At 41.1% G+C, this 13,093-nt stretch overlaps 1 protein-coding gene across 1 annotated transcript in view; it reads right to left on the reverse strand.

The window, feature by feature from the left end:
- LOC146811146 (uncharacterized) overlaps positions 1–8,080 on the reverse strand; it is a 206,484-nt gene extending 198,404 nt beyond the window's left edge. Inside the window, exons 1-2 of the mRNA XM_085618212.1 lie at positions 7,935–8,080; positions 4,862–4,947 (exon numbers count right to left, since the gene is read on the reverse strand). Coding sequence (XP_085474338.1) covers positions 4,862–4,947; positions 7,935–7,983 — 135 coding nt within the window. The 5' untranslated portion in view covers positions 7,984–8,080. The remainder of the gene's footprint in view (positions 1–4,861; positions 4,948–7,934) is intronic.
- Positions 8,081–13,093: the final 5,013 nt, after the last annotated feature.

Genomic DNA, 13,093 nt, shown 5'->3' on the forward strand with positions numbered 1-13,093 from the left:
TTATTTTTTCAACACTTTCTTGGTTTGGTTTTGGCCCTAAATTCCGTTCCTATATTTCACTTCTTTACTCTTTTCCAAGGTCATTTATTTTAGCTAATGGCCTTGTTTCCTCTTCATTCCCACTTCTCAGAGGTGTTAGGCAAGGATGTCCCCTTTCTCCTCTTTTATTTATTTTGGCTTTAGTACCTTTCTTATCCAAAATCCGAACTAACAAAAATATTACTGTTTTTTTTTATGGCGATAAGCATCTAAAACTCTGGGCATATGCCGATGACATACTTTTATTTATTTCTAATCCTCAGACCTCTCTACCGGCTTTTCTTTCAGAGGTCTCTACTTTTTCTTCAGTTTCAGGATACAAACTCAATGTAGACAAATGTGAAATTCTACCGTTAAATAAATATTGTTTTCATGCTGATTTTGTGTCTTCTTCTTTTCACTGGAGCCCTACTAAGATTAAATATTTAGGCCTATGGTTTACTCATTCTATTAAAGATACTGTATCACTCAATCTTAAGAACCTCCAGTCAACTTTATTTAATTCTACATCCCAATGGCATCCTTTATTTTTATCTTGGTGGGGTAGGCTAGATTCTGTAAAAATTATGTTGGTTCCTATAATTTTATTTTGCGTCATAACATACTTCCTTCTTTCTTAAGAACTCCTCTTCATTACTATCACAGAATGCGACGGACTCATTATCTTTACCTTTGTGGGTAGACATTGAATCTTATCTCATTCACCCTCTTTCTTTTGAGGAATTTTTCTCCATATCCAATACCCCTCAAAAATTTTCTCTCCCTATTCTTAAACATTCTCGCAAAATTCTTCACCCTCTTATGCTGGATGGTCTAGATGACCGAGATCGCTTTCTACAATCCCCAATTTGGTATAATAACCACATTAAGTTTAAAAATAGGACTCTTTTTTGGAAAGATTGGTTCAATCTTGGTCTTAAGTGGACTCATCAACTCTTTCTAGGTGATACTTGTATCCCTTTTCAACAATGCAAATGCGATATTCACTTCCCTCTTCTTATCATTCTAAATATACATTATTAACCCTAGCTGCTCAAAGTTCTTATGATAAGCTTATGGCTTCTTCCACGCAGATTAACCCTTCTTCTGTACAAATTTCGTTTTTGAAATTATCCACTTCAGCTTCTCAAATGTATAATAAATTGAGAACCATTGGTCACAATCGTGATAAGTCCATTGTAGAATTCAGCTGGGAGTCTGACTTAGGCACATCCTTCTCCGTGTCAGTGTGGGATAAAATTTGGATCAAAATAAGGAAGTCTTCTAGGGCAGCAACTATTACTCAAACGTTATTCTTCATATATAATAGACTTTTAATCACTCCGGCCAAATTGCATCAGATTAACCCTCTCATTCCCTCTACCTGCTGGTCCTGTCCAGCTCCTGTTGCAGATCTTAAACATATGTTATTTACATGTCCAGTTATACACCAGTTTTGGTTTACAGTATGGCGTCAAATTAACAACATTTATCACACGCATATCCTTTTTTCTTTTTCTCATATTTTTCTAGGTAGTGTTGCGGAAGTTTGGTCCTCTTCCACTTCCCTTAATACCCTTATCATTGACTTGCTTCTTGCTGTTGCCTTTCAACAAATTACTAAATCATGGAAAAATGCTTCAAATGTCTCTTTTCAAGCCTGGTGGTATGGTGTTTGTTATAATCACAGATTGGATAGAGCTTATGTTCACCCGATTACTCTTGCCATTAAGCGTGACTTGTTATGGTTACCTGTGACTAATTTTCTAAATATGTCTGCTCAATCAATACCGTCCCATATTCCAAGTATAGAAGAAGTTTCCAAACCTCCTTAGAGTATTGTTAATTAACTATTATTACAGTCTGTTCTTATTATCAATATAGGATTGGATTTGTAGCAGTGAGTTGAATATTTTATATAAGTTATATTTGTATATTATTTTAGTTGTATCAATATAAGATATGTTTATTTCCTGCTTTTACCTCCCTTCCTGCCTATTTTCTTTTCTTTGTTGTCTACAACATATTTTCCATTTTCCTATTATTATATAATGTATTGTATTACTGATGTATCCTAAGCTCCTACCCAATAACATTTTCTTTAAACTCAAAAAAAAAGGTTTCTGTTTGCAGCACTCAGCTGTTCCTGCAGACTGGGGAGGGTGGCATAGGCACAGCATTTAGGGAGTAGATAGTCTTGTGTCAGGCTTGGGCTCTGCCACTGCACGAGTCACATGTTAGGGAAGACATTGTTCATCCCTGGGCTTTGGCAGTACCTGGGAATGTTGCTGAAGGGGATGGAGGATTTGGTGCAGGGGATATATGAGGGAAAGGAGCATGCGTGTTGATTTATCAAAATGCTAGGGATAGCAGAAGTGACATCACATCCCCTTTGCTCTTAATGAAATCACAGGAAGTGACATTATATGACCCTTGACCCTGATTATTTCCAGGAAGACATGTCATGTGATACTAACATCACAACACGTGACCTCGTGGAAGTGCCATTATAATTGGATTATTAGTTTAACAAAATAACGATAAATGTCTATTTTAGATACCACCTATATTTATGATGCTGATGGCTTGATCTATCTTTGAAAGTTCTGGGGCATGATACTAGCCCTAACTTAGAGCGAGCGAGGAAAGTGAATAATGCAGTCCGTTTCTAGCAGGCTTCTCCCTCTTAGAACATTTTGAAAAGCATAGGTAAAACCACGCTTTTTTAAAAACAATTTCCACATAAGTTTGCTAAAATGCCATAGGTGCAGAAAGGGCCCATACAAAATATTCAAATTCTTTCATTGTGGGCAAATCCCAAATATAGTATGGGTGCCCCCTATAAGTAAAAAATGACCTCCATTGTGCCCAGGCCAGCATTTTGTCATAGATGCCCCATATTCAATGACTAACCCTTATATAAAAAATAACATAAAATATGCCAGTGCTAAAATTAAGTAATGTATGCCGTCCAAATACCATAGATAACCCTTATGTAAAAAAAGTCCTCAGTATGTCAGAACCAGCTTTTGTCACCCTTCCATATGTCAGGTTGTCCACCATTATGCCAAATGTCCCCTCAGTGTGCTAGTACCAGCATTATGCAACTGGTGTACATATGCCAAGCATTTCCTCAAATATGCTAGTACTTTTCAATGGATGCCCCAGTGCCATGAATCATTTCTAGTACCAGCAAATTTTCCATTCGTGCCCTTTATACCAAGAATTACCCCCACAGTGTGCCAGTGGAAGTATTTTGTCAAGGGTGTCTGCCACGCTACGAATTGCAGCAAGTGTGCTAGGAACAGTATTTTGCCTTGTCTTCCACACTCATTCGCACGTTCATACCCATTCTCTCACTTACACTCATTCATCCTCACGCACCCTCTCTTACACTCCTTTACCCTCATTTTTATTTATGGTCACTCACTTGTATTACATTTTAATCTCACTCTTTCTCTCTCACTCATACAGTCAGGGGCAGGTATATGATCTTTTGTGTCAGGATTGTGACACAAATATAGAACAAATTGTTGGGGAGGATGTATTATCCAACAGAATCCTGGATTTGTGATGGGTAATATCCCAAAGTAACACAATGTTACGCTTCTTTGCATTATTTTGCATCAAGAGGGCATTGAAATAGGTTTGACACAAACCCTTATCTATAAACAGACAGGAACTTGCACCAAACACGTATTCCTCCTTGAGGCAGTTTTAAGAAGGAGAAATATTTTATATGTGCTACACTGTACAGCATACATACAAAGTGTGACAAGCCTTAAAGCATAGTTTTGTACTGGAAGGGTCACCTTTCAGTATAAAACCTATGTTTCAGAGAACACACACCCATGCATTTTGGTGCAAGGGTGTGTGTGTTGGAGAGTAAAAAGGCACCATATCTCAATAGATAGAGCACAATTTTTCTCTCACCCTTTGACGCAAGGCATCGAGAAACTCTGGTGCAGAGTTGCCTTTTGTCAAAGAATAGTAAATCTGGCCATCAGTTTCACCTAATCAATGATTTTCACTCATATTTACTCACACTCACATGCTTACACATCCACACGCACTTACACATACACACGCACTCTCACACAAACTATCTCCCTTAAGAATACTCTCACTCGCAAGCACTCACACAACATACATTTAAAACCATTTTGCACTTCCCACAGCTACCACCAAAGGTCCAGAGTGTGCACCATTTTTTATTAAACTAATAGTAAATAATAGAATATTATTAACTATTAATGGACAGAAAATAAGGAATGTAGGAATTCTTGCCACTGACTTTGTCACGTCTGAGGCCAGGGATCACAAAGACAGTGCCAGGAGTTGCAAGTGGCAAGCCAGGAGTTGCAGTTGCTACCCATGGTGACCCCTAAATGACATCTATTGAGAGGAGGCAGGAGGGAGCATGACTAGTTCCCGTACTATTGCAGTAGATGTGTGGACTTATTTGTTGCTATTGCTAGCAGACAGAGACCTGCCACGTCTCTCTTCTCCAGGTGCCTCCTGTCTTATTTTAAACTCACCCTGAGTTTGCAAATCGAGGATTACTAGGTCCCGTATTGGTGGCACCAGTAATTTCCCAGTCCAAACTACTAGAATACTCATACGGCCCAGAGCAGTATAGCACCCCCCTCCCAAAGGATATTCCTCCAGTGCACCTGTCGTGAAGGCCAATCAGGTACTTATCCCCGCACCCATCCCCAAACACTTGCAGGAATACTTCAGGTTGTCAAAAAAGTAATAAATATTTAATTTCCAAAAATGTAGGTCAACAGTTTAAAAGTAGAAGAATGTTTTTTAAAATAAAATTTTAATTAAAATTTCATACCAATAAACTGAGACATTCATTGATTTTACCGAGGAGGTCACCGACAACAGGTATATCCAGACCACCAATTAATTGAGAAGACACATCTAGAATAACAGAGAGGGAAAACACATAATTAGCGCAATCACAAACAGAAATCCGTTTTACAAATAACAATGAAGAATGTGTTTCCTTCTGTGGTTTCCTCTTTCTCACCTGTAATTACCACATGTCTTATTCGAGGTGCCAAAATGACTGCAATGTTTCATGAGTGAGAATGTGTTTTACATTTGGGGCCCTGTGTTGAAGTGCTGTGTATTCTTCATAAGTGGCGGCTCTGTGGGGTGCTGTACATGGGTCTGGTTGTTCTATGTGTCTGGGGCCTGAAGATGTGTCTGCCCACCTTGCATGTAATGCTTCTAAAGGGTGACCAATGCATGAAAGGTTTTAGGAAGATTTTAGGGCAGAGATTACGAGGGGGGGGGGGTAACAAATGTATTTGGCACCGTCATTCCATGTAAAATGTTTTTAATGTAAAGGAGGCTTGAAATTATAATCTGCGTTTCACTAAATTTGCTGTTTATTATGCAGCCCACACCATTGGATGATTTTGAAATAATCAAAAATGGAGCATTACAATGATTAATATACTTAGATGGGGCAACTCACAATTGCGTAAAAAGACATAATGTACTATGGGAGAATACATTAGGAAAAATATCAACCTTGCCATTTCGTCTTACTCAGGGCTCTTTGGGCGATTGGATTTGTGCTTGAGGAGACGGGCTAGAAAGGCGCCACCTGCTGGGGCTGCTTTGCTGGAGTGATTAATGATGGAGGTGAGGAGAAGGAGGAGGAGCCGTGGCAAAAACGTGTCCCAAAGTTCTCCAATAGGAGAGCGACAGTGCCCAGTTACCATTGAAGGACATGCCTCAAGGAAGGTCAATAAAATGCCTATAGTAGTGATTGCATGCCTTGGCACCCCAAACTAAACGAGGTGTGCAATGCGTCCCACCCTGGATAGCACATGCTACATAGGCTAAACACTATTGTTGCTAGTGGCAAACCCAGGAATCGGAGTTTTCATGATTCTGTTGCCTCGTGCTTGACCCTGATATATTGGCATTGCTCTTCAATTCAGGCCGCCTAACATACTTTAACCACTCCTAAGGAAGTTGTAACGAAAATGCTTTCTGTTTGTTACTCTGACGACCCGTCAGCAACTATTTTAAGGCTGTCGAAAGAAAAAGAAATTGCAATCTATCTACGTGTTTTTATTATGGCAGCAATCACATTTGTTTGTTGTGTGTTTTTATCAGTCAATTGCAGCTCCTGCTTAATGACGTAACTGGTTGCACGTTCTACAATATAATCCTCCTTTTTATCTTCTAATATTTAACTTTCCATTCAAGGCAAACCTATTGTTACTAATTTGCATATTCACTTGTATACCATTACATGTTCCATCAGGCCCCATATGTGTCCTCTCCAGCACTTTAACCATCTGTAAAGGTACCTCGAAAAAGTCTTCCTATCGGCTCAACCAGTACCTCATGTTTGGCCTCCATGAGAACCTAGGATGTAGCTACCGAGATACCTCCTCCACAGCAAACCCTCTGAGCTTTCCACTGTCTTTCATTTCAAACCTGTTAGCTGGCCTCAGACATCGTTTTGGTGACTTCCAGGAATAGACTGCCAACCTGCCTCATGATTTTTATTTGTTTGGGCTTGTGGGAAGCTATCTTGCTTACATTGTTGCTTATTTCTTAAATGAAGCGTATTGTATGTTTTCTTGGCGACTCTTGATTACAATCGGTTTGCTGGAAAGTCCTGAAGCAATCAATGTATCTCTGGATCATAAAAAGTCTAATCGTTTTAGTATGTGCTTGGCAAACGCCTAAAAGAGTGATTGAGAAGGAATGATTCCAGAGTGGATTTCGAAACTAGATTTAGAATACTGTCATCAAATTGTTAAAAAAAATCACTTGAGAATGTTCAGCAAACGTATAAAGTAAGAGAGGGTTAAATAACAATGCACTTTCACAATCCCCACCCTAACTCTCACCCTCCTGCCACACTCCCCTATCAGTTATGATAACGTAAAGTCCAGAGGGTATGGAACATTAAACACGAGAACTCCAACATGTAAAGAAACATATAAGAGAAGAAACTAACGAGCTTCCTATTTACTTTTAAAAATAAAGCCATCAAGCAAACATGGTATGTCTGTATGTGTTTGTTGGGAAAAATAAAGAAAGAAGGGTCGGATTTATTGATCATTATAAATAAGAATATAAGAAGCAGTGGCTTATTATGAAACGAAGGAGAAGTAAAAGTAAATCTTGGATGACTCGATGTAATCATTACACTGCAATTACTGGAATAACCACCCTTGTGAGGGAGTTGAAAGCCGTTGCCACAACACGGGACACCAGTTCCTCACAAAGTATAATTTTAAGGTGAAAAGCGCCCGTGTCAGCACAAGTTGCTTCAACGCTCTTGCAGCACTAATACGCTGTGTGTCACAGAAGTGACAGCTAGGAGCTGGAGGCTATAAGGAAAGTAATGTGTAAAACAACAACTAAGAAAAAGCGTGTGTCATTGGGTTAAACAGGAGGACCTGCTGGCCTTCCGGAAACGGAGCATTTCTCTCAGCAGGGGCCTCTGCACTAAGAAGTGACAGACAACCTGGTTTCCGCCCCACAGCAGAGGTATAATAGCCGCCCCAAACAAAAGGTGCCTCAAATAGTGTCCGTAAAGAGTGTGATGCGAGCCGAAGGCTTCAAATGAGGAGAGTGAAGTAGTATTATGGTCCTTCTTGAAATACTCGGTGAACTTCCAACAATGAGTCAGTTCTGAGCTGAAGTTGGACCTCTGCAGTTGGTATTCAGTTATAGTGGTGTATAGACTGCTCCAAGCAGACATTGTATATATTATTCTAACTGTGGGGCTCTCGATGACCCCCGCTTTCACAGATATTATTGAGTCCTGGAGGTGTGCTTAAGAATGTTATAGAAGTTATTTTTTTAAAATACAGTTCCATTCAAAACCACATTCTCTCACCCCACTCCCTGAGCATAGAATGGACACTCACCAAGGGGGCAGCTGACTGCCACCAACAGAAAAGCGAGAGCGATCTTCATGGCTGAGAGATGGCTGGGTATCGAGATGCGATCTGGAGTGCACAAGGTTCAATCTCAAGGTGTCTCTCTCAGCCCAGAGCTCCTCTCTTTATACTGGAAGCGACCAGTCAGTCTCCTCCCAGCAGGTCTGATGTCAGGTCACGTGACAATTGAACCAGTTTGATTCTTGGCCGTGGGATCAATCAATGTTGACTCAACAGGTGCCAGTTTCTCTCCACCTTCATTCTCAGGTTCCATCCAAAGGGAGGAGCTAAAAACTCTAATTGTCAGGTCTCTGTTTTTTGTTCTAAAGAACAGGACACGTAAGCCTAGGCGGACATTTATATTTACACCAACAAACGATCTCCTTTGCATGTTGTTTAATTTTCTTCTTTTTTGCAATTTTCTTTATATCATCATTGCAGTGGGAAGGATGCATAACCATGGTTTACCGGGCTAAACACTATCCCTGATTGCAAAGGTTCTACAAGTTTGCACTTTCGGAAGTGCACACCCCTGGGACTTGAAATCTTAATGCAGAGCTTCAGAAAAGAAGACAGTACAGTGAGGTTTTTTTGTTGCATATTTATATAGCGCCAATTTGACCCGAAGGTATTGGAGCGCTTTACATGAGCACCGTATTCACATTACACATTCAGGCACGGGGAGATTAAGTGATTTGCCCAGAATCACAGGATGTGGACGCGACCCCGAGGCTCGAACCCTGGTTTCCAGCACCAAGGTCGGCAGTCTAGCCGACGGACCACATCCTCTCTCCAAGTGAGTGCAGGCCATGCATGGCCAAACCAAAGTCAAAAAAAATATTCAGGCTTTAGTTCCTAAAATGGTGTAAGTCAGCTTGCTGTCACCCTCATGCAAAAGGATCTTCAATCACCTTCAGGAGCCAAGTAAAAACCACTCTAATTGTTAAGTTTCTCTATCAAATGTTTGCCAGTAAAGAAAACCTACTAGTGTTTTTTTTGCATTCCTTGGGAATTATGTGGTTATCTGGTTTATTCCCTTGCACCCGATGTGCTACACATGTCTAAATAGACCTTGCTGGCAATTTAACATCTTCTCCTTTCCCTATTCAATTGCACTCCATGCCAAAGTTACAAATTCTAGAAAGCAATATCGGGAAAGGCAAAGAGAGCCAAAGAGGGAGGGAAGGAAGAGGATGAGTTATGGAGGGCGTTCGTTCCCCTTCAATGTGCTGTTCTCCTATAGACCCGGGCTTTAGGATCTGCCTTAGAAGATTAAGCTTTTCTTCTAGTTTTGGCTTTAGAGGGAAGGAACCTTTTCACTGGACTTTTAGCTTGATATTACAACTATCGAAACATAAACTCTAAACAAAATTTTCACATTCCAAAATTAACAGTGTCATGTCTTTTAACTTCTTGGCAGTGCAGAATACTAAGTCTGCGACTATAGGGAAGGTGTAACGCGCAAGGACAATTGAATGACTTTATTCCTGTGCTTTAGCTAACAGCTCTATTAAAAATAATGGAAAAGACAATACATGTTCTTGGAGGTCAACAGTTTCTCGGTGCTTTTAGTGGTACTGGGTGCACACAGGCAATGAAGTAATGCAGAAATGTTGATTTCTCATCTCCCATTTCATCTCTCCCTACCAAATAAATGACCACACTCTCTCTTCTAGTCCTGGGTCAAGCCAATCAGACCCCTCTGGATCCCAGCTCTGCAGAGGTTTGTGCATCCAGATCTAGTTTCTCAATCTGCATGCCTCTTTTTAACAGTCTTATGTCTCCCCTCATGGTAAGTCACTGTTCACAATATCTTTGAACTAAGTAACTCTGCCCACTACTGTACCACAGACCTCTGCAAGGGCTTCAGTCTTTCCCAGAGTGTCCTCCATCTTTTCATTGGAGAGATTCAAACTTGGAAGAAGGCTGTGCCTACATTGATTTTCTCAACATTACTTATCCTAGCATTGCTTTTAATAGTCTTTTTGCATAGGAGTTTTCCGGGAATATATCCAGATGACCTATTTTTTTCCTCATGACTGCATCTCCTTTTGAGTTTTCCTGCATGTCCTTTTTGTTTGTCATATGTAGCTCAGAATAATCTGTTATCAAATCTTGACCCTCCTAGTTTGCTCATTTCCCAGGAGTCCATGGACTGGTAAAGCAGTCTAAACGTTGAGTTTTCTTCCCGAACATATGTGCCCAAGCTCGTTGGTGTGTGTTTGTGTTGTAGCTTTTGTAGGTGGTGATTTCTTTCATGCTTGCATGTTGTGTGGCCTTCTTGGCTCTAGCAATGGAGTCTGGTCATTCTAGTTCTGATGGCTAGCCTGTTTTTCGTAAGCAGAGGGGCAGAAGTAGCAAACTTGTTGGCACTGTTTTTATTGAAAACTTTAAAGTGTCATATCTTTGGTTCCCCTTTTTGAATTTCTGTCATTTTGGTCATTAAAATATACTTTTTAAACTGTTTTGGTACTACTAAATGCTTTATTTTTGTTTTTTTAACTTACACATTTTCTTACTTTACGCCTGTATGCTCTAGCTAACAAGGGTTGATTGAGGTTTAAATAACGGAAACCTTTACTGAACCTAGCAAGAATAAGGACATTGTCACTTATGTTGGACTAGCATCCACTCCAACTAATAATCCACTTTCTCATAGTGTTCTTTATGCACACTACCTTATATTTGGGACCCAAAAATCTAGAGAAATGTTATATATAATAGCAAATGTCCCATCTTCTCTTGACATAATCTCCAGTCTGTATGTTGTTGACTCTCACTAGTATCATCAGACGGTAATGCACACATGGAGTGTGGTTCTGGAATCTGGATGGCAGGCACTTCAGTTCCCCACTCATATTTGTTTTTCATAGCAATGAATAAATAGCTCTTTGACACATTTCTTACTACAGTAATTAACAGTGATTCAAATTGCCCAGTTTACACGTACTCAATGATTGATTAGGCTTGGTGAACTGTTGTTTAAACTCGTGTAATTTCGCATAATCTTACGTTATGAATATTATACAAAATGTCATAATAAATAAAGTCACATATTTGGAATTTTGTTTGGGAAACATACTATTGCAGGGGAGCAACACAAATGAATCAATGTGAGCAGCTGTTGGTCACACCGTGAAATACATTCTCGTGTCCAAAATGGACGAGAGGATGCATTTCATTCATAAAAGTACTACAAAATGACGGACGGAAATTGTGCTTAATAACACCTAACTTCATATAGATTTTTATATCAAATAAATCGTGTTACTTTTGCCAAGAAGCATTGGGCTGAGCTGTACTTGTCAGTATTTAAAGAGGTTTCAAGGTGACTCCACGTGTCAGCTATGGCCATTTGACCTGCTGCCCTCATATATCGGATGACGCACAGTGGCCTCCCATGGAGGTTGGATGATGGGGTGACATGGAGAGAGTTGGCCTTGTTTCCGTGTTTCCTCAACCACGGACTTACCGAGGAGGAATGACACCGGAGAAGAAAGAGACTGGGATCCCGGGAATGTCGGTACCCTTGTGAAATTCAACGATATGTCCTTTCTAGATGTAACAATAGGACAGAAAACCTGTAGTCTGCCAATGGCGCCTTGAAGCCGCAGGTTTCACGGAGGAGATGGGCGCTTTGGACATGGCGGTATAAATCCTGCATGCCCACCTTTCATAGTAATCACACTGCAAGAGCACAGGGACTCCCGCTCTGAACCGAGGCCTTTTAATTGATGGACCCCAGGGACCAGATTACTCTCTTTACATTTGTGACTAGTCCTTTTCCCCTAAAAGAAACGGGCTGTTAGTGACAGGCCTCCTTTGACACCAGTTGCTGTATCTCTGACTTTGCCCTGCATCCTCACTTTTCATCTGGTCTGAGAAAGGATGCTATAAACTGATTTTACAGGAATCCGGGTTCTTTTGATCACGTTGTTTGCAGTATTTTCAAGGAGGGCCAATGTTGATGTATAACTTACCCTCAGGAAGAATTCAAGAGACAACCTTTGCCGTGAATCCACTAGATGGCGCTGGCATAGTGAGGATCGCTGCTGCAGCATTACGGCGGCTGCTGGCCAAGGTTACAGAGAAATGAATACTCGCAAAAGCATAGTTTCCCATTTCTTTATGAGACACTTGCAAAGAATAATGCGAACAATAACAAAACTGAAGAAGCCAACACAAGTGGCAAAGTATCTGCCTTCTCTCATACTGTCAACATGTTTTCCGTAATCTGCTTCAAGTCTTCAACTGTATTTAATTCTACATGCAGGGTAGCTTCAGTCAGCTATGGTTTTGTACTGCACCAACAAGCCAGAAGTGTCCCCGTGCGATCAAAAGCTAGTGAAGGGAGCGAACGGGGAATGCGCTTCTGAGGCCACATACAGCACAGCCCTCCATCTCACATTCAGCTCTGGACAGGCGCCCGATTCTTATGGACTGGCCTGTCCGGCGATCTGGCAATGCCTGAAGGGCTTCTCTGACCGGTCAGTGTGAGCGCCCGTTTTCTGACTCTTTCGGGCATATTTTGTGGTGTTGTGAGGCAGTTTTTACTTTGATCTCGCTGAAATTGCCACAAACAGTGCCTACAGCAAGTACACATGCATGCAGTTCACCATACCTTGCAAAACACTTAACCAGCGTGTCTTTACAAGTTCAGAACTGGCCTGATCTTCAAATGTGGGCCACTCTTTCGCTGTATGATTCGCTAAAGGGGCCACTTTTATTTTGGTGCCCGGGGCCTGTTTTCAGTCCCAGTCTGACCCTGCGTTTAGTGACACAAAAAATAAGCCAAGGGACACCCTCAGGCAAGAGAGAGTCCATGCGCTCAGATGTGGCTTACTATAGCGGGGGATTGGCACCCCGCACCATTGTCTGCCCACGCTCTCTAACCAGCAGTGGCTGGTGGCAGGGGCGGCTGGTGACATTTGAAAGTGGTGCGGCGTAAATACTGTGGCGGGCGAGCGAGCCCGAACCACCTACGGTGGGTTTCAGGGGATCTCCCCCGAGAAAATATTGAAAAAAGTGGGGGGCAAATGTTGCATTCTAAAGCAAATTTGAGAAGGGGGTGGCTTGGCGAACACATTTCTGGGAGTAGCCAGACAAGTCTCTTTGCACTTGCACAGATACATTACTCTCCCTGCACT

The sequence above is a fragment of the Triturus cristatus genome, chromosome 7 (genome assembly GCF_964204655.1).
Source record: "Triturus cristatus chromosome 7, aTriCri1.1, whole genome shotgun sequence".
Taxonomy (NCBI): domain Eukaryota; kingdom Metazoa; phylum Chordata; class Amphibia; order Caudata; family Salamandridae; genus Triturus; species Triturus cristatus.